This window comes from Zeus faber (assembly GCF_960531495.2).
Source record: "Zeus faber genome assembly, chromosome: 19".
Taxonomy (NCBI): domain Eukaryota; kingdom Metazoa; phylum Chordata; class Actinopteri; order Zeiformes; family Zeidae; genus Zeus; species Zeus faber.
The window spans coordinates 17,206,641-17,230,256 of NC_137206.1; the positions used below are offsets into that span (position 1 = coordinate 17,206,641).

Genomic DNA, 23,616 nt, shown 5'->3' on the forward strand with positions numbered 1-23,616 from the left:
TCTGTGGGGCCAGAATTTTGTTATCTGACAATATGGCCTGAGAAGCCTGAGGCCAGGGATGAGATCTAAGAGTGTGTGTGTGTGTGTGTGTGTGTGTGTGTGTGTGTGTGTGTGTGTGTGTGTGTGTGTGTGTGTGTGTGTGTGTGTGTGTGTGTGTGTGTGTGTGTCCTCCAGGGAGCAGACCGTGTGTGGAATGGGCCAGGACATGGGCCCCGGCAGCCAGTCCACAGGAATGGGTCCAAAACCTATGAACTCCTCCACGCCGGCCATGACCCCCCCAACCCCGGGCAGCGTGCCAGGCTCTGGGCCCCAGGGCCAGGACGCCACCATCAGCAGCAACAGCACGCCCTTCTCGCCCCCCGGCCCTGCTGGCCCAAGGGAGCCCGCGGCCATGGGGGGCCACATGCAGGGATACCGCTTCGGGTGCCCCCCGCCCCACAGCCACGCTGGGGGCATGCAGCCGCCGCAACAGGGCTCCAACTGGAGAATGAACAGCCCGTCCCGCGGCAGCCCCAGTCCCGCCGGGGGCCCACACCCCCCCCAGCAGAACTCCATGCTGTCTCCGAGGCACCGCGGCAGTCCCGGCGGGGCCGGCAGCCCCCGCGTGGTAGGAGGCCTGCACTCGCCCTCGCCGGTAGGGATGTGTGGCGGAGGCGGCGGTGGGCCCGTAGGCTCAACCGGTGGTGCTGCAGCTAGCGGCCATGCTAACAGCTACACCAGCAGTTCCCTGTCGGCTCTGCAGGCGCTCAGTGAGTGTCACGGGGTCGGCCACGGGCACGGACACCCCCACCCTCACACGCTGGGCTCTCCCGACAGGAAGATGGGCTCCCCAGCCGGAGTTGTGCCGGGTTCGGGAGTCAATCCCCACATGATGTCAAAACTGGGAGGATGCGGTGGCGGGGCCCCTGGCAGCGGAGGGGAGGCATTCGGCCCCAACACAGAGCTCGGACAGGGCCAGGTGGATGGCAGCCTGGTCGAGGCAAAGGAGGATAGGGACGGGGCCTCTGAGGGCCATGACATGCACGGTCGTCTCCACGACAACAAGAGCCACACCAAGCTGCTGCAGCTGCTCACCACTAAGTCAGAGCCTCTGGAGACGCCGTTGTCCCCCACTGCTGGGGGTGACGGTAAGGACCAGATCGGACCGGCCGGCCGAGGGGGGCATGCGGCAGGGAACACCCATGCCACTTCCCTCAAGGAGAAACACAAAATCCTCCACCAGTTGCTGCAGAACAGCACCTCACCCGTGGACTTAGCCAAGCTCACCGCCGAGGCCACCGGCAAAGAGCTAGGTCCGGACCAAAACCAGGGGGCCGGGAACGCCCCCTCCGGGCCCGAGCTCACCCCTAAGCAGGAGCCTCTGAGCCCCAAGAAGAAGGACAACGCCCTGCTGCGTTACCTGCTGGACAAGGACGACTCTGTGCTGAAGGACAAGGCTGCCAAGCTGGAGCCCGGAGAGGTGAAGGTGGAGGGGGGCAAGCACCCCCTGGTGAAGACGGAGAAGCAGGACGCAGGATACGACCGCGCCGAGCAGGTCTGTCCTCGTTGTGTGTGTGTGTGTGTGTGTTCTTAAAAGTTACCGCAACAGATAGGGTACAAACTGTCAGTTATTTGTTAACATGTGAAAAATATATGAAGGACAAATGAGGTTAGTTCATAAACAAATCAAAATAATTGGATTCGGTTTTATTTTACTGAATTTCCTCAATGAAGGAAACCTAACTGAACGAAAAATAACTGCTTGAAATCAAGTAATTTCCGTTTGCGAACAATAAGTAACAGGTGCAGCCGCTTTAATTAACAGTTCACTAAAATAAAAATTTGATCAAATCAAAAATAAATAAATAATAAAGTTTTTGGTGCAGTCCTTCTTCGTCGCGAACTCTCGTCGACATATTTTACACAGTGGTTTTTTACCCTCTGCTTTGGGTCGGAACTTTAATATCCAAAAAAACGCCAAACTATGGATCAATGTGTCCCAGTGCCACATCGTCTTTCTGTTTCTCCTTTGAGTTCTGGACGCTGCGGCTCTGTGTCCGCTCTGTGTGTGTGTTCACAAGCGCAACCTGTCCACGGGGGAGGGGGCGGGGCTTGCTTCTATATCGACAACGTGATTGGTCAGAGGTGAAGCTTTCAGATCAGGTTTAGCTCGTCCAAACTGATTGGCTTCCCAGTGCAACTTGCCAAGCACGGAAATGAACAGATCTGCGGCCTTTTTTTTTTTTTTTTTTTTTTTTTTTTTTAATCAAAAGCCAGCACTAATTCATATTGTGCTTGGAGGGAATTATTTTCACCGGACATTATGACCGGAGAGATTTGAATATGTCAGACAACATATTTTCCCGGCCAAAAATCGGCAATTACCAGATAACGGAAACGCTGGCTGTAACACAGCTGTCCCGGCATTTTTTGTGGAAATGTTTCGAGGTCTTGAGGTGAGAAATTGCCGGAACTGATTTCCCGGAATACCCTCTTCCTATTCACACATGGGAACATTGCTGGGAAAGTGCGAAAGGGGCTTAAGTGCGATCAGGTCAAGTGTGAGGAGTTATTGTTATCACAGCTCTTGTCTGTCTTGACTTGTGTTTCTTCCCCTCTGGAGATTCAAAATCTGTAAAGGATCAGATGAAACACAAACTACAAAGAATTTTCAGGCAGATTTCACGGTCTTGGACCCAATTTTCACAGCTGTGAATTTGGTGGGGCCCTAATTATACCCATATTTCAATATCTGTCACCATTCATGACAGAGTAAATCCGTGCGTCAGGAAGTGATTTTTCTTTGAAGTTTCTAAACATTCTTACATCTGAAAGGTGGTTGAACAGCGGGCAAACATTGGTTGCACGAGATGGTTGACAATGGCCCAAATCCTGTAGCCCGGGGCAACTGGGCAACCGTTATTGTTGGGCCAGGCACTTTATTGACCACTCCTAGTTGGCCCGCACACACCCACGCACTCCGGAAGAGTGGATTTGGGTTGGACACCAGATGGTGGCATCCTTACACGATGTTTCTGTAACACTTGCGCACAAAACGGTCCAGGATGCTAAGACAGAAGACCAGTCTCTGTTCCTCATGCACGCAGTCATTCAGACTGTCCTGTGAACGCTGCATCTGGTCCTTTGCCTGCGAAGTGCGGGCGGCCTGGGCCTCGGGAAGCCGACAACCAGCTTCAAACAGCTGTGACATTTGGAAGAGGCCCCTGTGGTTCCCGGAGGCATTTGATCCTGGTTGCGTTTGGCCAGCACCATCAGGTTTGGCACAGGGTGGCGGCGAAGGCCTGATGTAAGCAGGGAGAGCGCGGGGGTGAGAGAAGGAGAGATAGTGGTGGGGAGTGTGGGTGGGAGGAAGAAATGACAGAATCGGAGACTTCTAGCAGAAAATGGGAGAGGTTGCCGGTGTAACTTGATATATTTCCACATAACAGAAGAAGGGGTGAGCTAATAGTTTGCCGTCGATCTGGCTCGCCTTCCTTTGCCTGCAAGAAACCTGTTTCTTTTTGTTTTGGTAAACAGCATAAGTCGGAGAGAACTGTGTTCTTCCCTCTCTCTCTCTCTCTCCCACCTCATTCATTGAGTAGTTCCTTGGATATGGACTGTACACTTAATAGCTCTGTCTTGTGTATAAAAATTGAGGACAGCTATATGCATGCAGCTACATGTACTTGTGCTAGTGTGTGGTTTAAATAAAGACGGATAGATCGTGACCAGGACTTGGTGAAGTGAAAGGCATGGTGAGGAAGGTGTAGACACCCCCTCGCCCCCCCAGGAGCGAGAGAATCCAGCCTCAGCAGGCAGAGTGAAAATGATGAGCCATATGTTCCAGAATTTGCCCTCCGCTGCCATGGAGATAGAGGAGCAGGGAATCAGGGAGAGCAGGCGCAGACAGCGAAGAGTGTGTGTTGCGGGGGGGGGATATAGCCGATCACGAATGCTTTTAAACAACGGTCATTCAGACGCATTTTAGACTTTGCCTTCGGAAGCAGAATGTTAAGCAGAACGAATGGTGGAGTCGGAGAGAAGCCGCTCGCTCGCCTCTGAGGAATCTGCAGAGCTGGTTAATGTCTTTGACTAAACGGCCAAATATGGTATCTGAACATCGGAACTCGTGATTTGGTATTTAATAAAAGTTCTGATTCTATATACAGTAGCCCGACTGTCTGTAGAGTGTTGCGTAACATGATGACGGTGCATTACATTCAATACGTTGAATACCACTGAGACGCTGCTCGCAAGGCTGTGTGTTTGCATTTCATTTTAGATCTATTCCTCATGTCCTAAATTCCAATAAATGACATTCGGAAATTCCAGGTTTTCACTGCTGGATAGTTATTAAAGAGCTCATAAACCCGAGCTTCGCACAGGGAGAAAGCTGATTTCACTTTAACTACCTGCACAAAAGCACGAGTGGTGCAGTTTGCGCTGAAGGAGAAAGGCATTTGTTTAGTATGGATCCAGGGCTTCATAAACAGTCATTCCAGTTAACCGAGTTGCTCGCTCTCAGTTCTGCTGGAATCGCCGTTAAACCGTGTTTGAATACCGTCTGTGCCATGCAAAAGTCCCCCCACAGATTTCTTTCTTTCTCTCTTTTATCCACCACCTGTTCTCTCCATCTCTGCCTCCCTCTCCCCATCATTGTTTGAGGACTAAATTATTGATGGCCAGAGCAGAGCTAAATGAGAAATCAGAGCAGAGCGAGCTCAGTGGCGGTGGCGTGGCTGATGGCTGAAGACACCGGTGTGGGGCAGACCGCCCTGTCGCCCCTCTGCAGCTGCATTAGACCTGCCCTGTGTGCGTGCGTGCGCGTGCGTGCGTGCGTGCGTGCGCATGCTTGCGTCCGTGCTTGTGTCCGTGTGTGTGTTCGTTCTTCTACGTTTTTTTGGGGTTCTGGAGACCGTATAAACTTGTTTACTGCAGGGACAAGGACAGTAGCGTATTATGTTTTTGTTGGGGTTTGTTTTGTTCTTTAACCAATCTGCAGGCATAAAAAAAAAAGATGTAACTGTTGTTGTTCCGAATGTTGCTTTGAAACCTTTTCAGGGCCTCCAATATATTCCTATTGTTACAAATGAAAAACAAGCATAGACGGCGAGACCATCTGTTCTTGGATGGAGAACAAAACTGTACGTTTTTAGCCTTAAGTTTAAAAGGATGCGGATGCTCCAGCCCGGTGTAAGTTTACATGAATACGCATGAATATTTGGTAAACACATCCATTGGCACAAAAAAACCAAAGCGGATACGTGTGTGACTTGAAACGGCTATTTCAACGCTTTCTCTGAGGATGCATAGATTTTTATAGCTGACAGTAGGCCAAAGTGATAGTAGCATAAGGAGTCACATGGCAGTGGACACTGGCAGTTCTGCTTTCCCAGGTCTCTCCCGCTCTCTGTCTCTCTCTCAGTTCCTCCCCTCCCCGCCAAATGGCACAGGCTGAGACAAAAATGGCATATTGATCTGGCCGCCCTAATGTCAAAGTCCACATTGACATTTGGACACGCTTGTGTGAATGGTTGCTTGAATAGATCCCTCTCGGTCTCTTGATGTGAGAGTATGTTTTTGCTTTCAGATTCCTGAACTTTAAAGTACCCACAGACACAGCAGAGTACCGATCCAATCCATCGCTTTGACTCTATAGACTCGGGCAGTTAGTTTGGGGTTATTATAACATGATGATTGACACACAGTTTATTTTACTCCGTTCGAGACATCTTATACCTCTGTTGGTTTTCTTTATAACCTGACGTGTTTGATATGTTTTTTTGTGTCGGGATGGGTGCAAAAATCCATACCTGTTTCAGCTCGACATCAGGCCGTCATCCGTTACCAGTATTCTTATCGGTGCATACCCAGTTGACGCAAGTCCATTTGCTCTTTGTATAACTCACCACGAGGGGAGGGTGGGAGGGAGGGTGGGAGAGGGAGAGAAAGAGAGCCAGAGATGGGTAAAGCGCAGGGAGAATAGGAAGTGGGAGGGGAAAGAAATGGTGGGCAGGAGGAAGGGAGCAATCTGAGAGCGTACAGGAGCATTACATCATTCCTGACCTCATTAGGGCTTCTCTCTTTCCCTCTCTCACATCCCCCCTTTCTTTATCAACCACCTTTCTGTCCATCATCTTTCTCATTTTCCCTCTCTCCCTTTCCTCACTGTCGTTCTCAGTGTGTCCAGACTCTCCCTCTCCCTCCCTCCCTCCCTCCACCACCCAGCACTCAGTGTGTGGCTGTCGCTTTCACTGTAGCGTCAGCGCTTTATGATAAGGTTTAACATTTAGTCTTCTTTAGCTGATTTAACTCTTTAGTTTTTTTAAAAATTTTTCCATGTACCTATCATTTCTGTCAAATCCTACCTTTTCTTTCTTACTGGATAAAGCCGCAACATGCCCGATTTGGCTTATCACATTTAGACCTGTTTAGTCTCTCTGTGTGTGTGTGTGTGTGTGTGTGTGTGTGTGTGTGTGTGTGTGTGTGTGTGTGTGTGTGTGTGTGTGTGTGTGTGTGTGTGTGTGTGTGTGTGTGTGTGTGTGTGTGTGTGTGTGTGTGTGTGTGTGTGTGTGTGTGTGTCGTGATAGAGATGCCTGGCGTGCTGCCCTCTGCTGGTGGTTAAAACACAGTACACTTTATTTACCTTAAGTCCCTGAGCCCTCCTCCTTCTCCCCCTGCCTCCAAGCACTGTGATCACTAAAATCAATGTTGATGTTTTAGCCTTGTATAGACCATTATTTGCATACCTTCTTCAGTTTTTTGGGGATTCTTTTATTGAGAAAATGGCTGAACCAGTGGGAGCTGAGAGTGGGAATCACATTTGAGAAAGAGTGTGTGTGTGTGTGTGTGTGTGTGTGTGTGTGTGTGTGTGTGTGTGTGTGTGTGTGTGTGTGTGTGTGTGTGTGTGTGTGTGTGTGTGTGTGTGTGTGTGTGTGTGTGTGTGTGAGTGAGTGAGTGAGTGAGTGTTCAGAAATATTCGCAAATATTATTCCCAAATTCCCATTTGGTCTTGCTGTGTTTCAGACAGTTGAGAGTGAAATATGCCGTCCAGATAGTCACCCGCCCGGCCAGGCGTGAATGCAGCCTTGGGCCGCACTGAGCAGACTCGGTACAGTTGTTTACAGTAGGGGCGAACAGAGCAGCGCAAACTTTGGCACAAGCAGAGCTGCAGCCACCTCACCCTGCACCCTAACACAGAAACACACACACCACTGCCTGCAACAGCACCCGCGTGTTTTGTCTTCACCAAGAACAAAATTCTTCCTTCATATTGCACTGTTCCGATGTCTGTATAAAAGTTGCGGATGGGGGGGCGGGGTGGGTAGCGTCGGCCCTTCGTACCTCAACAAAAGCTGCCAATAAGCAGCTGAGGAGTGGCGTGTTAGTCTGATAATGATAAGTCAATGTGAAGTGTGGCCTAGATTTGGTGGAAAGTGGTCCATTTCAGCCCAGGGTAGCTGTCGTATTATCATCGGGGCCCCAGCCTGCTGTTTTCTTGTCATCACCCATATAAAAAACACCTCAAACTCCGCCCAAATTGCTTCTTTTCACACAGACAATACAAACACAATTTGTGCTCTGAATAATTGGGTACGTTTGGACAACATGCGTGTTTATGGGTTTGCTTGGTTGAGGTGGGAGTCAAGACAGGCCTGTCACTTTTTCTCAGTCACCTTGAATTTTTCCTCCTGTCTCTCACTCTCTCTCTACCTCCGTGGCGTGTTTAGTCATCAGAACTGGACGACATCCTGAACGACCTGCAGAATGCCCAGCCCCAGCTGTTCTGCGAGCAGCGGCCCGTCTCGTTGCCCAGCGCCATGGACAAACAGAACATCATCAACGACATCCTGCAGATGTCTGAGAACAACCCGGCCATGGCAGCCCAGCAGCAGGCCAGGGGCCTGGGGCTCGGCATGGGGCCAGCCAGTAAGTCCCAAAGAAAACAGCACCTACATACGGACCACTTGTTGGGTGGGGGGAAAGCCTGTTAGACAACTTTGGGATCATGTGACGACAGATCTCCCATTGAAACACACAAAAATGCAATTGTTTTGGCTCTAGTCTTAGCTAAGCTGCTTTGGTTGGTAAACTCCACCCCACCCACCTTGTGGAGGAATCCCTTTTGTTAAGTGCTAAAAAGTGCTTCCGATAATCTGGTCATCTGGTTTTCCTAGTTTTGCATTTACTTAATACCAGCATCAATCACAATTAATCACTGCAAAAACAAATATTGATCCACGGCCGACGGGTCAGATAGGTGTAGCTATGGGAATATGCACATTATAATGAAAATTTACCTGATTACATTTTTTTATTCAACCTTGTTTCATGACCCATATAGGGCTAAATTGAAAACTCTATATTAAAGAATTCAACCTCAATGTATTTTATTGAACGACAGTCCTATATTTATTTATGACAATCAAGCAAAACAAAAAATCCCTCTAATATTTCAGACCTCTTTTTTTTTTTTTTGAGAAATTTTAGGTCTTATGAACGCATCCAAATCACATCTCCATTCCATTTCTAGACTTTGGCGGGGTCCGGCCGAACCAGCCGGGCAGGGGGCCACCCGCAAGGAGCGTGTCCCTGGACCTCAACATGTCCCCCCAGCAGCCCTCGCTACAGTACCCCCTGAGGGCCTCCAGTCCCTACACGCTCATCCAGCAGCAACAGCAGCAAGGCATGATGGGAAATCATGGCATGATGGCCAACCAGGCCAATATGGTCAACACAGGTGGGCGTCACCGTCATGGTGCTTGTAAATGTGGAATTGGCTTGATTGATTTTTCCATCTTGAGGAGCTCAAGATAACCTGCAGTTATTTGAACTATTTAAGCTTCTTCGTTTGATACAAAAAAAGGTTTAATATAATAAATAAAAATGTCAAATAACTGATGGAATGATTGGATTTCTTTCCTGTCTATACCTGCCATTCTCAATGTTGAAACAAAATCTTTACTGGTTGAAAGATTTAATTTGGGCTTTTCCTGTAAATATTAGATACCACAGTTTCATTTTGTCAGAACGATGAGTCACATAGCAATTTTATTTAAAAAAAACAAGTGGTTTCTAATATGTGATTGAACTCCCACTCAATCAATCTTTTTATCTTATCTCAGTGCACCCTCATCTACCTTGTGCAATGCCAAAGCAGGCACAGACTCTCTTGTAACCCTCAGCCTGTCGTTATTCTTATGTGATCAGCCTTCAACCTCCCGTTGATATGTGGGTGAAGTCTTTCCGTACAATCCGCTGTTTGCTCTGTCCCTCCGACGTAGGACTGGTTGGTCCTGGCGGCCCGCGGCCCAGCTTGCAGCAGCAGGAGGGCTGGATCGGCTCGTCCTCTGCTCCTCCCGCAGGAGCGACTGGACCCGGGCAGCAAGGCCGCATGGGGCCCAACACAGCACCTATGAGGCCCAACAGCCAGCCAGGACCCCGGCAGATGCACCAGTCCCCAATGATGGCCAACAGTGAGAGCCTAGTCCAGCGTCCAAACTCTATCATAATGGTTTCATCAAGAAGCCGATTGAAACTATCTTAATTTGCATATGAATCCATTAAAGGGAAAATTTTACAATTCTGATTCAACTCAAATTTGCAAAGCATTGTGTTACAGAAACAATCAAAATGCTTCCATTAGTCACCTGTTATTTTTAACTGGCTGCATCGTGTCCACCTTAAGACACATTCCACCCACAATCTTAACTCCCTGACTTGACTCAACTTACCATATTCTTCCACAAAGATGTAAAGGCTGCCACCTGGTGGCTAACAGTTGTACAAATCACAATTGACCCATTTAATATGTTCCTGCTCCATACTGTCATTTAACATGAATATGGGTTTATTTTACATCCCCAATTTTCCCGCCTCAACTGAAATGGTCAGCTAAGGTCAACTGCCTCCCTGTAACTTCCGTTTTACTCCCTTTTAGCCCAACCCGGGTTGGACATTGGTATGGCAGGCCACCAGTTCTCCCAGCAGCAGGCCCCGCCCAATCAGACGGCCCCCTGGCCGGACAGCATGATGCCCATCGAGCAGTCGCCTTTTGTCAACCAGAACAGGTAAGCTGCCCTTCCTTAAGCCTTAGAGGGAACACTGAAACCCTATAATCCATATACGGCTTCATAATCTTTTGGGGATCATAATTTGTATTAAACAGTCATAATTACTCTTGAAGCAAAACACAGTCTTTTAGGTGTACCCTTCTGTACATGAACTCATCCTGAGACCTCCCTACGAAGTTGAATGGAATTAAGACCTTATTTTGTATCATGGTTCTTATTGTCCCAGCTATGAAACCCTATTCATCTCATAGCCCATTTGGAGTAGACAAGCAGTTCAAGATTTGTGTCAAATTAACTAGATGATACAGATGCCAGCTGAAAGACATTTAAAGTGTTCTAATGTTCTGCTCCTATTCCTTTCTCTCTCTCTCTCAAGGTCGGTGTACCCAACGCCTCAGGATGAGCTCCTGTGCGGGCCCGGTCCGGGCTCCGGTGACGGCGGGGCGGCGGACGAGGGCGCTCTGCTGTCCCAGCTCTACACAGTGCTCAAGGACTTTGACGGCCTGGAGGAAATTGACCGTGCACTGGGCATCCCTGCTCTGGTAGGACAGGTGAGACGCACCTAACCCTCGTACCTCACCCTTTTTCTCCCTTTTCTCCCATCTCAGGGTGGTCTTTGTTTTGTTTTTACGTTCAACCCCCACCTGTCAAAATGTAAGCAACGGCAAAGCCCAACCCGCAGAGATCTAAGAGAAAGTATCCCAAAATTGTAGAGCTTAATATTGAATTAACATGATTTACCTCTAGATTTACATAAGCTTATCAATAAAGACTCAATTGAAGAAATATATTGTTTTAATTTAAAAATATATGTATTTTATGAATAAACTTCAAATAAATCAGAATAATAATTAATAAAATCCACTGGCGATTGGCGTTCTCCAATCTCTTAGGGCCGACTAACCCATTTTCAACTGCTGTTCACATGGAACCCTCCACTTTGACCTTTCAAAGTTCTCATTTGAATATTTGCTACTACCACCAAGATCTGCACCCATGGCGGCTCCACCCGGGCCCGCGCCCCAGGCTTCCGTGCTCACCGTGGCGGCCCTCCTGCTCGTCGCGGCGTAGCCCCTGTGGCTGTGCTCGCCAGCGACGGCCAGGTATGGGCCCGACGCTCCAGCGCCATCCATTTTCAGGGCTAATTGTCGTGGGCTGCTCCGCAGGGCTCTACATGCCACCCTTGTGCCATAAGTTGGCATACACTGAGAATGGACATGTGTATACACTGATCAGCCATAACATTAAAACCACTACTTTTATTGTGTAGCTCCCCCTCGTGCGGCCAAAACAGCTCTGACCCGTGGAGGCATGGACTCCACAAGACCTCTGAAGGTGTCCTGTGGTATCTGGCACCCAGACGTTAGCAGCAGATCCTTTAAGTCCTGTAAGTTGTGAGGTTGGGCCTCCAGCACATCTGTTGTTCCAGCACATCCACCAGATGCTCGATCAGATTGAGATCTGGGGAATTTGGAGGCCAAGTCAACACCTTGAACTCTTTGTCATGTTCCTCAAACCATTCCTAATTGTTGAGGAATGGTTTGAGGAACATGACAAGATTGCAGTGTGGCAGGGCGCATTATCCTGCTGAAAGGGGCCACTGCCATCAGGGAATACTGTTGCCACAAAGGGGTGTACTTGGTCTGCAACAATGTTTAGGTAGGTGGTACGTGTCAAAGTAACATCCACATGAATACCAGGACCCAGTAGAACATTGCCCAGAGCATCACACTGCCTCCGCCAGCTTGCCTTCTTCCTATAGTGCATCCTGGTGCCATTTCCCCCGGGTAAACGACGCACACGCACCTGGTCATCCACATGATGTAGAAGAAAACTTGATTCATCAGAACAGGCCACCTTCTTCCATTGCTCCATGGCCCAGTTCTGACACTCACGTGCCCATAGTAGGCGCTTTCGGTGGAGTACAGGGGTCAGCGTGGACATTCTGACTGGTCTGGGGCTACACAGCCTCATACACATCAAGTTGTGATGCACTGTGTGTTCTCACACCTTTCTATCATAGCAGCATTAACTTTTTCAGCAATTTGTGCTACAGTAGCTCTCCTGTGGGATCAGACTAGATGTGCTAGACCTCGCTCCCCACACGCATCAATGAGGCCATGGGCGCCCATGACCCTGCCGCCGGTTCACCGGTTGTCCTTCCTTAGACTACTTTTGGTAGGTAGTAACCACTTTATACCAGGAACACCCCACAAGACCTGCTGTTTTGGAGATGCTCTGACCCAGTCGTCTAGCCATCACAATTTGGCCCTTGTCAAAGTGGCTCAGATCCTCACACTTGCCCATTTTTCCTGCTTCCAACACATCAACTTCCTAATATATCCCACCCTTGACAGATGCCATTGGAACGAGATGAGCAATGTCATTCACTTCACCTGTGGCTGATCGGTGTATATCTGCATGCTTGTCTTCCATAGGGTCAGTCCGTGGAGCAGGACCAGTTTCCCCAGGACTCCTCCATGATGCTGGAGCAGAAGCCCCCCATGTATGGTCAACAGTTTGGCCCCCCGCCCTCCCACATGGCCCAGAGGGGCTACCCTGGACCCCCGATGCAGGACCCAGCCTTTCACCCCATGGCGGGCCAGATGGTCCCGCGCCCCGGCTACCCAATGCTGAGGATGCAGGCCCGGCCCGGGCTGCGGCCCACCGGGGTGGTCCCCAACCAGCCCAATACACTACGATTGCAGCTCCAGCATCGGCTCCAGTCTCAACAGGTGCCCGGAAACCACACCCACATACATCCCCACAGTGTGTACATAGCTGGAAGTAATGCTGCGCATTGATTTCTGCCATTGCTTCACTGATGCCCCCACGGCTTTGGGTTGATCAATAGAAATGTGATTGCACACTGGATGGGGAAGTTGTGAAATTAGCCTTTGGCTTGACATTTTGGCAGCGGTTTGAAGTTCATGAGAAATGGCTTGGATGTCTGTGTCCTTGTGCCACCTGCTGGACATTAACGGTATTTGTGAAAATAATATGATTTATTTTTTTCACTCAATAGCCTATCGCATTTAAACTTGCTGTGTGATCAGAAACAATGTAAGATCTAAATGTAGATTTTAGAATATGGCATTTTTTTCATAGTGTGCTTTATTTTATCCAGTGGATTATGCACTACTAAATTGCATAGAAGGGCTTTTAGCACTTGAGGATATACACAAACACTAAAATTGTGGATGTTTTTTTTTTTTTCCCTCCACCTTAAGAATTTCAACACTGCCTTTATTTTTAAATTTATTTTTATTTCTGAATGAAACAGTTTTGGTAAGCAGTTTCTAATGCACCTCCCCTCAAACAGAACCGACAGCCTATGATGAATCAGATGGGCAGTGTCTCAAATGTCAACCTACCTCTAAGAGCCAGCGCTCCAAACCAGGTGAGTCACCAGAAAACCTGGCTGTCAATGCGTTTGACAACTGAAAATACTTGCTTGACTAGCGAGAGTGCTACTGCTGCAGAGATCATTTACTTGAGCGCAGGTAGAATTTGCATTGAGGAGATTGACAGAGTGAGAGTTTCTAATTGTACGTAATTTTTTATTGAGGATTTGGAGGAACGTGATCATTTTCAGTTGACTATATTGTCTGTAACTCATTTGTAAATAACGTAGTCCAGCACAGTGAATCAAGATATTTTTATTTTGTTCACACAATAATGCCGCCTGCCCTAGCGCTATCCCAACGGCATCCAGCATATAAATGCATAGACGGTGAAATGCTTTGCTTTGAGTGGCTCTGGAAATTAAATATTTGAGAAAGTTTGTTTAGATTTCGATACAAATTAATGTTCAAATACTTAGTAGCTATCATCAAATTAGAAAATGGCAAAGTATAATAAAGTATAATAACTTTGTTAAAAACTAGCTCTTCTAGGCAATAAAATACAATTGCCCAGGGTGTCTGCAGGTCCCCGAAAACTCTGAAATTCTGAAAGGTTGCAAATTTATTAAATATTGGGTTCTAGAACACATTAAAAGGTCTTAAATTTGAGTTGATGATTTACTGTGGTACCTATTCACTTGCCTAGCTATCTGACCTCAAGGAAAGTGTTCTTATAACAGGTCATACAATCATTTGGTTCATAACCTTCCCTGTTTCTACCCGATACTTACCTCTCTAGACCAAATATAGTACTTACCTGCAATACCTAAAGTGAGCTGATTTGTCCAAAAATCGGTCTTAATTTTTGTTAAAATTTCATAAAATTTCTAAAATTGAACCGTGAGTGCTGTAGTGAGAATAGTGGCAATTGTTGCTTTCCACCACTTTCCTGCTGGTATTCCCAGACGTACAGTATTTCTTGTAGCGCTGTGACCACTTGCGTGTCTCCACCAGGGGACCATCAACGCCCAGATGCTGGCCCAGCGGCAGCGGGAGCTGCTCAGCAACCACCTGCGGCAGCGGCAGCAGCAGCAGGTGCAGCAGGCGCAGCAGGTGCAGCAGCAGCGTAGCATGGCCATGCGGGCTCAGGGACTCAACCTGCCGCCCAACATGGCCGCCGCCACCGTGACCGGAGGCATGAGCAACGCGCGGATCCCCCAGGCCAGCCCCCAGCAGTTCCCCTACCCGCCCAGCTACGGTACCAGTACAGGCCTGGCCTCGCCACCCCCCACTACCAGCCCCTTCTCCTCCCCTCTGTCCCCCAGCCTGCCTTCTCTCCCCCCCAACCCCCAGCTCCACCTGCATGGCACCTCCACCTCCTCCCAGGTGGCGATGGGAACAAGCATGATGGGCGGACAGTACGGGGCCGTACTCAGCCCCCAAATGCAGCACAGTGCCTTTCAGTTCCCCAACTCAGGTACTGCCCCCACAGCCGAGCCCACCACACTGTACCAACAACGTGTATGCGTGTGGGAGCGTGTGTGTGTGTCATTGTGTGTAAACAGTATCTGTGGCCGCACAACATCACATGCTTCATAGTTGTGTGCCTCATCTGTAACGATGACTGTAATTATCGCGGACGTGATTCAAATCACACCGAAGCTGTCACCATTGTTACGTCATTTGTATTTGCGCTTGCACAATCATTTTGAAAATCGATCATTTTTTTCCATCCAAAGGGGAATTTTAAGACAACGCTTATAATGGTGCAATGAATAGAATACAAAGTTTGCACATTTAATCAGTTGAGTCGAGCAAAGTGAACAGTCTACCCTTTTTAGACTCTTGTTGATGTGTATTATGACACTGTCACAAGCTGATACTATGATAGAGGCATAAAATCAACTAAACACTTACAGTTACATATTTAATCGTCGGGGAACTTTCCTGATCGTGACGCCCTCGTCACAGCATGTTGCTCAGTTATTCAAAACATGGGCAGATCTCCAGTCACACTCAAAATGGTGCGCTTTAACGTGTTAAAAGCCTGTCTCCACTAGAGGGCGGCATGGTCGCACCGCAGAGTTAAGACGAATGCGATTTCACACCGCCGGCGTCACGCGCGCTAATGAAGGCGTAATCCCTCGATCTCGGAGGCGCGGTGTGTAATCGGCGATAATCTGATAATCTAGTGTGATAATAATGTCCCGCTGTCACCGATCCCTCCGCTCCTAATCTGAAAGAATTTTTCCCCTCCTCTCCTCGACTCCTCGTCCCCTCTCTTCCCGTAGACCTCCTCCTGCCTGCTCACTCTACTAACATGCATGGAGATGAACCCCACTGCCTGCCGAAACCCACCCCCCAAAACCCTAAACCCTCTTACCCCGAGTAACACTGTTTTGGTGAAATGGATGGTTAGAACCTCTGACAGCCGCCCCTGTTCCTGCTGTCAGCGTGTCCACGCCTGTGGCCTGTCTCCATGATTGTTTGTTTTTTAATTTGATGAACAATGTTATTTTGTTATTTGATGTTATTCTATTGTGTCTGTCGGGAAATTCCACCAAAGCAAGACGAGGCGGTAATTCAGCTTTGCCGTGATTGTATCGCACTATTGATTGTTTTATTATTATTTTAATCCATCTTCAGTGTCCTATGGTGATATTAAAACATCCTATCCTGATACATAGTATCGTAGTCTAACATATGACATAATCTAAGTTTTTCTCAGGATATGAGGTCTGAAATAATTGAGTTTTATGTGACTATTAGGGTTTTGGCCTGGTTGTTGTACTCGTGACTTCCATACAGTGGATGACCTTTATTTGGCTTCATGACTGTAGGAGGCAATAAGCAAGTTGAACCTCTCTAGAATGTCTGATCAAAAATGACCAATCTTAAACGTAGTTTGTTTTTTTGTTTTTTAAGGTTTTTCATATTGTTTAATTAAATCATATACTGAGAAAGACTGAGTTCACATAATCAAAAACGCATGAATGAAAGAATTCCTGGATTTTTAGATGTAATTTGCATTCTAGGGTTGAACATGGCATTTCACCTAACACCTAAAGCAGATATTGTGGTACATATAATAATAATAATAATAATAATAATAATAATAATAATAATAATATTCCTCCAAGCTGCGCAGCCCTGCAGCAGTGCTCTTGCTCGTCGTGTCCCAGTCAGCCCAGTCTGTCTGACCAGTGTCTGCCTCGCACCACAGGTATGACCCAGCAGGCGGACGCCGGGTTTGGGGGTCCCGGGACCCCCCAGAGCCCCATGCTGTCCCCCCGCATGGCCCATGCCCAGTCCCCCATGATGCAGCAGGGCCAGGGCAACGCAGCCTTCCAGGGCTCCCCGGACATCAACGGCTGGCCTCAGGGCAACATGGCAGGGAACAGGTGAGTGCTTGCATGTTTAAACATGGAACTACTTTTTTAAAGAAATGCCTGTCTGTAAATTGGTGATGAATGATCAATTCAGTATACCACAATATAGAAAGTAACATTCATATCAAAATATATATATGTATATATTTTTTTATCTTTGCTTGTAGTTTATTGCGAACTGTCAACAGTTTTGATCAGTGAGCAGCAGAAATTTCTCTGCACAAATTAAGTCATAAGATCAAGCTTGCATGATTGGATGGATGCAGGTAGACAGGTAGTGCTCCCACCTTTGGTAAATAAATTAAAAATATATATATTTGGTTCTGTAAGGGATTGAACTCGCTGATAACTTTAAGGACTCCCATGAAATTTCCATTGCAAAACTTGTTTTTGGTAAAGTATGTGGCGCAACTATTAGTGTAATTATGGTACCATCTACATCACTGGCTATAAATAGATGGATTTATAGATTAAGAAATTTACTTTTAGAAAAAAAATTCTCAATAGCCTCCAAGCCCGACATGCATCACGATACATCGATCTTTTCCGTAAATTTTCATAAAAAAGTACTTGGTTTCTAGGTTTGACAAAAAAATAAAATGAGCTTCCACCTCCCAAATGCCAATTGAACCCCTGTTGAAAACTTAACATTAAGAGCGACAACTTTTAAATTAGTACAGTAAGTACGTTTTCCTAGCAGCATCCACCAGCCCCCAAATTCTGCTGAAACTCCCCTCTTTACCTTCCTAACCTCTGATCTGGTTTCCCGCCCCCCCCCGAACAGCATGTTCCCCCAGCAGCAGCAGCAGGCGTCCCCCCAGTTCAGCCAGCAGAACAACGCTAACATGTACAACGGCAACGGCATAAACCTCAACAACGTCTCCATGGCGTCCAACATGGCGGCCGGCAGCATGGGCCAGATGTCCGGCCAGATGAGCGTCTCGTCCATGGCCACGGGGCCGTCGCCCGGCATCCCCTCCATGGGCCAGGAACAGGTAAACAGCAGCCGAAAACGTCGGAATAAAGGATGAAGTGGTCAGACTTGGCCTGTGTTTCGGGGTTGCAGTGGTGGGAGAGACCGTGACGTCAGCCTCCTCTCTCAGAAGAATAGCCATTTTAACAACCATGGATTTTGTTTTTCAAGCTTACGAGGGGCTTTCAGGTTTAGAGAATGGAACCCACAGGATGATTCCACAATAAACAAGCGTGTCAGGGGACTCGGAACAACTTAATGACTCTTTTTTTTATTATTGTTATTATTATTTATTTTATTTACTCATCCGTTCTGCACACATTACCTTAAAAATCCTCGTAGCTCCTGTTATTTAATTCAAATGCAGATGAGTTCAGCTGCATATTCAGATGCAAAGTTAAAGGAATGCGGATAACTCCCATATTGTTAACCTGCGGGTGATGCCACGTCCCTCAGTGCAGGAGCTAAGTGTCCCGGTACACTTACGGAGCGGCCGCGCTCGTGAATAATTTACTCTTTATTAGTTGCGTAACTCCTCGAGTCCGAGTTCTACTTGAACTTAGAGGACAGTGATGTAATTAGCTGCGGGCACTTTAGCAGCAGTCCAATTAGCCTGTATATACAGGACCTCAAAGATTGTGTCCTCGCACAAAAACAAAAAAAAAAACATCGTGCTGAATGAACGACACAGGGACACGTCCCTCACGCACATCTGGCAAACGGAACGACGGGCGTGTCACGTCGCTGCCTTGGGTTTAGCGTTAGCCCGCTTATTTCTTTTGTCTCCTCGCGTTGGCTGCCTCTGGTGCTTTTAAGCCCAATTAAAGCCCATGAATATTTAAAAAACCTTGACTGTTATAAGGTACCAGTATATATATCTGTCACTGGATATATAGTTCCTCCCAGTGTATAGGAACATATTGGCACTTAGATTATTTCAATTATTTACCCTTTGGCCATTAGTGTGGCCGCTGTGTGTTTATTGACTCCTTTAAGGTTCTCACAAAGTTTCACTTTGCTCGTTTTGTTTTTTTTTCTTCAGCTCAGCGGCTTGTTTACATTTCTTTAGATGGTCACATGAATTGTCTGATATAAGAGCCTGAGCCTGTTCATCTGCAACAACCTTTTTTTGATGTATCGAATGCAATGACAAGGTGATTATTAATGGGTTGTTTTTTTTGCACATAATAATAATAAAGCTCATAATAAATTAGTTTAGTAATGACAGGGTTCTGGTGTGCTTGAAAGGTCCTTGAAAGAAACGCATGGTTCCAGGATAGTTGCAAATAGACACTTATAATAGTAGATGACAATGAGATTAATAATAATAATAAATATTAGCAGTCGACCGAGTGATCGTTCGGCCGATTAATTGGGCTGATATATTGCGCGTTTTGAGATAATCAGGGCACACACCGCTGCAGGGCCCACATAGCCCCATCTCCTCTCACTCACTCGCTGTCTTCACTCGGTCTCATTCATTTGTTGTGCTGTTAGCTCATTAAAGATGGCAAGTGCAGAGCCTCCGCGACCTGTTTTGAAAGAAAACGGCAGGGGTGCTGTTTGGAAAGACGTAAACCTAACTCAGAGGATTGCACATCACGGGCGCCCCGATGCTCACCATCACGGGCGTCCCAGTCACGGAATTCCACTACCTCCATGCCCATTCATGCGGCACATACGTGGACGTCAAGGGGACTTTTGCAAAAACTGGATGTTTTCGTGTAAATACTTGACTTGGAAATAATATATTATTTCTGTAGCGGGGAGACGCAGTTTATTATTATCTTTTTTTTTTTACCGTTTATAATTATTTCTTTTTCGTTCATTCATGTTGTTGTTTTTTTTCTTATACCACGTTTCATTTTTTTGATTACCTGTGGACATTTATTGAGTTGATACATTTTTTTATTTAAAATAAGTGCACTGCAGAGACATTAACATTAGCGTTAAATAAATGTTCATTTAAGTTCTGTGTCTCATTTGTTGTTATGATTGAATTATTGTTTTATTTTTTATTATTATTATCATTATTATTATTATTTTATCAGATGCAAAAGAAAAACATGATGTCGGCCACTGGAAAAACCCATATCAGTCGACCACTAATAAATCATATATATATATATATATATATATATATATATATATATATATTAGACAATCAGACTAAGATTATATATATTTAAATCAATAAAAGATCACATTTAAAATTGATTATATTTATCTAGCGGGACGTCCTTGGAAAAAGTCCTTGAATTTCATGTTTATGAAATTCCCCAGCATGAACCCTGTCATGAGTATCCTAAACAGTAAGAAAAATATCTCATCGAAATCACAAAACGATGTGAATGTTATATCAATATGTACGTACGGTGGCAGCAGAGTGTGTGCAGTTCAGGTAGATAACCACTGTACGCATAGTTGAATTTGTATTTGTAGATGATTCTGTGACGCGTGGTCAACCAAAACCAACTGAACGTCGCGTGGAAGTCACTCTCTTAATCCCCCCGTGTCTCCTCTTCCAGAAATACTGTTGACCTCGATGGGAACCTTGATCCAGCCCCACCTCAGCGATCAGCTCGTCCAGGGAGCGCGTTGGTCGTCTTTTTAACTCAAAAAAACGAAAACTACCCAACCAACCAACCGACCGACCGACGGCCCCTTGAACCAGCTCGTCTTAAATCAGACCCCTGACCCCCCACCCCCCCCCCCCCCCCCAACCCCCCCAGGACCTGGACCGACGCAGGAGGTCACCGATGGCTTTTTTTTTTTTGGGGGGGGGGGGTGTGGGGGGTGAACCCTGGCCCTCCTGGAGGAGTCTGTCCAGCTGCATTCACCGTAGTGTGACTTACTGTAGGTCCTCCTGGGGGGACGTGGGGGAAACAGCAGGGGGGTGGGGGAGGAGGTTTGGGGGTGGTGGTGAGTGGGGGGGGGGGGGGGGGGATCCCTCGCTCAGATGAATGTATTGCTCTCAGTGGACAGCGGCCATTTTACAATCTGATCATCTCAACAAACAAACAATGTACACTGATCTCGCTCTTCTCCTCCATGCTCCTCCTCTTCCTCCTCCTCCTCCTCCTCCTCCTCCTCCTCCTCCTCCGCCGCCGCCGCCGCCGCTCGGACCCTCGTGCACCCCGTTTCCCGGAGCCGCCTCGGTCTCCGGGAAACGGCGGCAAAGACTTCATACGTTACATTTTGAGAGTTTATGGGTGGAGCTTAAAACACTCGCACGCCAGTTTTGCCTTTTTGCCGTTTTTGTTTTTTTTTTTCTTTGTTTGTTTGTTTGTTTGTTTGTTTGTTTTTTTCCTCTCTTTTTTTTTTTTTTTTGTGTTTCCCGACGAGTGCGAATTAAGACGTAGAATGAAGATGCGGTTTAAAAAACTGATCTTGGGAAGAAAGAAAAAAAAAAAAAAAAAAAAAAAAAAAACCCCCACAAACACTGCGGAAGAACTTTGTCGTCGTGAGTGGAATGATTTGTATGATTAGACTAATTCTAGTCCAGAGGTTTATAGTGTATTAAATTAAGTTTTATTTTTCTGTATAGATTCCTTTTAATTATTGTAGATGATTCTTTATTCCGGTAGAAGAGTGCAAGACACAGATATTTCTAAAAGCTGGTTCAGAGCGTGCGTGTGTGTGTGCAGGTGTGTGTGTGTGTGTGTGTGTTTGCGCAGGTGTGTGTGTGCGTGTGCGTGTGCGGACGCACTTTTTAATCCTCCTATCAAGTGGCGGTCGTGAAAAGACTCGGATCGACTCGACTCTATGGATTCATGGATTCTACTTTGGTCCTGTAGTTTCAGAAAAACAAACAAAAGATGTCAAAATCACGTGGTTCAAAAAAAATACAAAAAAAAATAAACAACAATAAAATAAAACAGAGCGTGTACATACAAAATAACTAGAAACATTTTTCTTTTCCTATTTATTTTATTCCTCCGCCCTGTCTGGTCACGGCCGCGTCTTGGAGCAGAGCATCGCTTTGGTTTTGGTTCATTATTAGTTTAGATTTTTTTGTTTTCGTTTTTTTGGGGGGGGCGGGGGGATTGTTAACCTTCATGTTCCGGTACGATGCAGACAGGGTTGTGTGTGTGTGTGTGTGTGTGTGTGTGTGTGTGTGTGTGTGCGTGTGTGCGTGTGCGTGTGCGTGTGCGGCGGGGTTTACTGGTTTTAGGCGGGTGTGGGGAGGGGGTGGGATTTTGGGTGGGCGGTGGCGTGCTGTGTATACAGTGTACAGATAATCGCTTGCTTTCTCTGCCTTTAGCATAGAACACCACAGAAGAAAAGAGGAAAAAATTAAAATTAAAAATTAAAATAAAAACCTTAAAAGGAAACGGGACAAACTCTCCACAGCCATACAATAACTTCGAAAAAAAACAAAAAAAAAAAACAAAACAAAACAAAAAAAAAAAAACGGAAAAACAAAACAAAGTGTGCTTTCTATGTCGTCTGGAGTAACGAAACGCTTCATACAAGCTGCTAGGTGCAAACTGTTCTGGTGTGATGATGTAAACAAGCAATAACGATTACTTGAGAATTCTGGGTTTTTATTTGACTTTTATTTTTATTTTTTCTTTCTTTCTTTTCTTTTTCTTTTCTTTTTTTTTTTTTTTTTTTTTTTTTGTAATTTTTGTACAGTTTCTTGAAGAAAGAAAGAAGAAACAGGTTTGTTTGTTTTTTTTCTCCGCATTTGGATGCAGTATTAAACACTAGTTTTTTATTGCAGTTTGTACCAAGTAAGTCTTTACACACACACACACACACACACACACACACACACGCATGCACACACACGTTCCTATTAGATTATGCAGCATTGGCCAAGGCTTCGGAACGGAGGGATGCTTTGACGGATGGCGGACCACGTCACGCCCTCTCTGCCTCCAGCCACTCGTCTGTCGCAGGGGCCGGGGCTTAAAGTCACCTGACCCGCCGGACAGACACTTAGCCATATTTAATGACCTCAGGCAGTTACTTCAGCGATCAAGTGTTTGATGGCACCACGCCATCCTCCAAAACCCCGGGAAGTGGTTTGGAGGCTCATAGCAAAATCAAATCGTCTTTAACCTCAAAAGTTGAAATATTCCTAAAAAAAAAAAAAAAAAACCAACGGCAAAAAACGAAAAAAAAAAACCAACTGTTTTGATAAAGAACTATTTTAACCCAGGAAAAAGACTTGGAGAAAGCCAAATAACACGCCTTTTTTTTGTTTTGTTTTTAATTGGATTTCTGAATTCTACCAGCCTCCCGTTTTTTTTTGTTTTTTTTTTAATTTTCCATGGTATAGCGAGGTGATCTACTGGACGTTGTGTTTTAAAGGCCCAACCAAACAGGTTTAATGGAATTCAATGATGTCACTTCACGGGGTCGAGTTCTACTGTGTGCTGGGGAGCGGGACTCGAACTGAATGTATGAAGGATCAAACCAACTCAGATTTAGTCATAAACGTGGTACCATCACTTCTTATTGACGTCGCGCCGGTAAACAGTTACTCAACTATCTTTTAAAGAGTTGTGATTTGAAATTGCCCTTTTTTTTTTTTTTTTTTTCCATTGTTTTAGTTTTCAACGCCTACTAAATTTCCAACTTAATAATTCAAATTTGGGGCATGGAAGTGTGTAGTTCTTCGGTTGCCGGGACAGATTCTGAAGTTGTATAACCGGGTTAAAGTTGTGAAAGTGATTTGAGCACTTTTGATAAACATTTAAAAAACAAAGGAGGGGGGGGGGGGGTTGTTTTTGAATACACCGGTCACGAAGAACAAGCATTTTCGAGTGTTTTTAAAAAGGAATCATCGCACCCCTTTGCAAAAATTTCCAAAGATTGTCAAGATTTTGAAACATAATTAAAAAGCCATG

The 23,616-nt window shown here is 46.2% G+C and overlaps 1 protein-coding gene across 1 annotated transcript in view; it reads left to right on the forward strand.

The window, feature by feature from the left end:
* The window catches only part of ncoa2 (nuclear receptor coactivator 2), a gene marked incomplete at its 5' end in the record, with an annotated part of 40,456 nt that extends 20,104 nt beyond the window's left edge, over window positions 1–20,352 (forward strand). The window contains 12 exons of the mRNA XM_080020694.1: window positions 175–1,534; window positions 7,710–7,908; window positions 8,513–8,719; window positions 9,264–9,455; window positions 9,920–10,049; window positions 10,429–10,603; window positions 12,491–12,787; window positions 13,375–13,452; window positions 14,411–14,873; window positions 16,620–16,797; window positions 17,570–17,780; window positions 20,287–20,352. Of these exons, the coding sequence (XP_079876820.1) occupies window positions 175–1,534; window positions 7,710–7,908; window positions 8,513–8,719; window positions 9,264–9,455; window positions 9,920–10,049; window positions 10,429–10,603; window positions 12,491–12,787; window positions 13,375–13,452; window positions 14,411–14,873; window positions 16,620–16,797; window positions 17,570–17,780; window positions 20,287–20,298 (3,502 nt within the window). The 3' untranslated portion in view covers window positions 20,299–20,352. The remainder of the gene's footprint in view (window positions 1–174; window positions 1,535–7,709; window positions 7,909–8,512; window positions 8,720–9,263; window positions 9,456–9,919; window positions 10,050–10,428; window positions 10,604–12,490; window positions 12,788–13,374; window positions 13,453–14,410; window positions 14,874–16,619; window positions 16,798–17,569; window positions 17,781–20,286) is intronic.
* Between the last annotated feature and the right edge of the window lie 3,264 nt (window positions 20,353–23,616).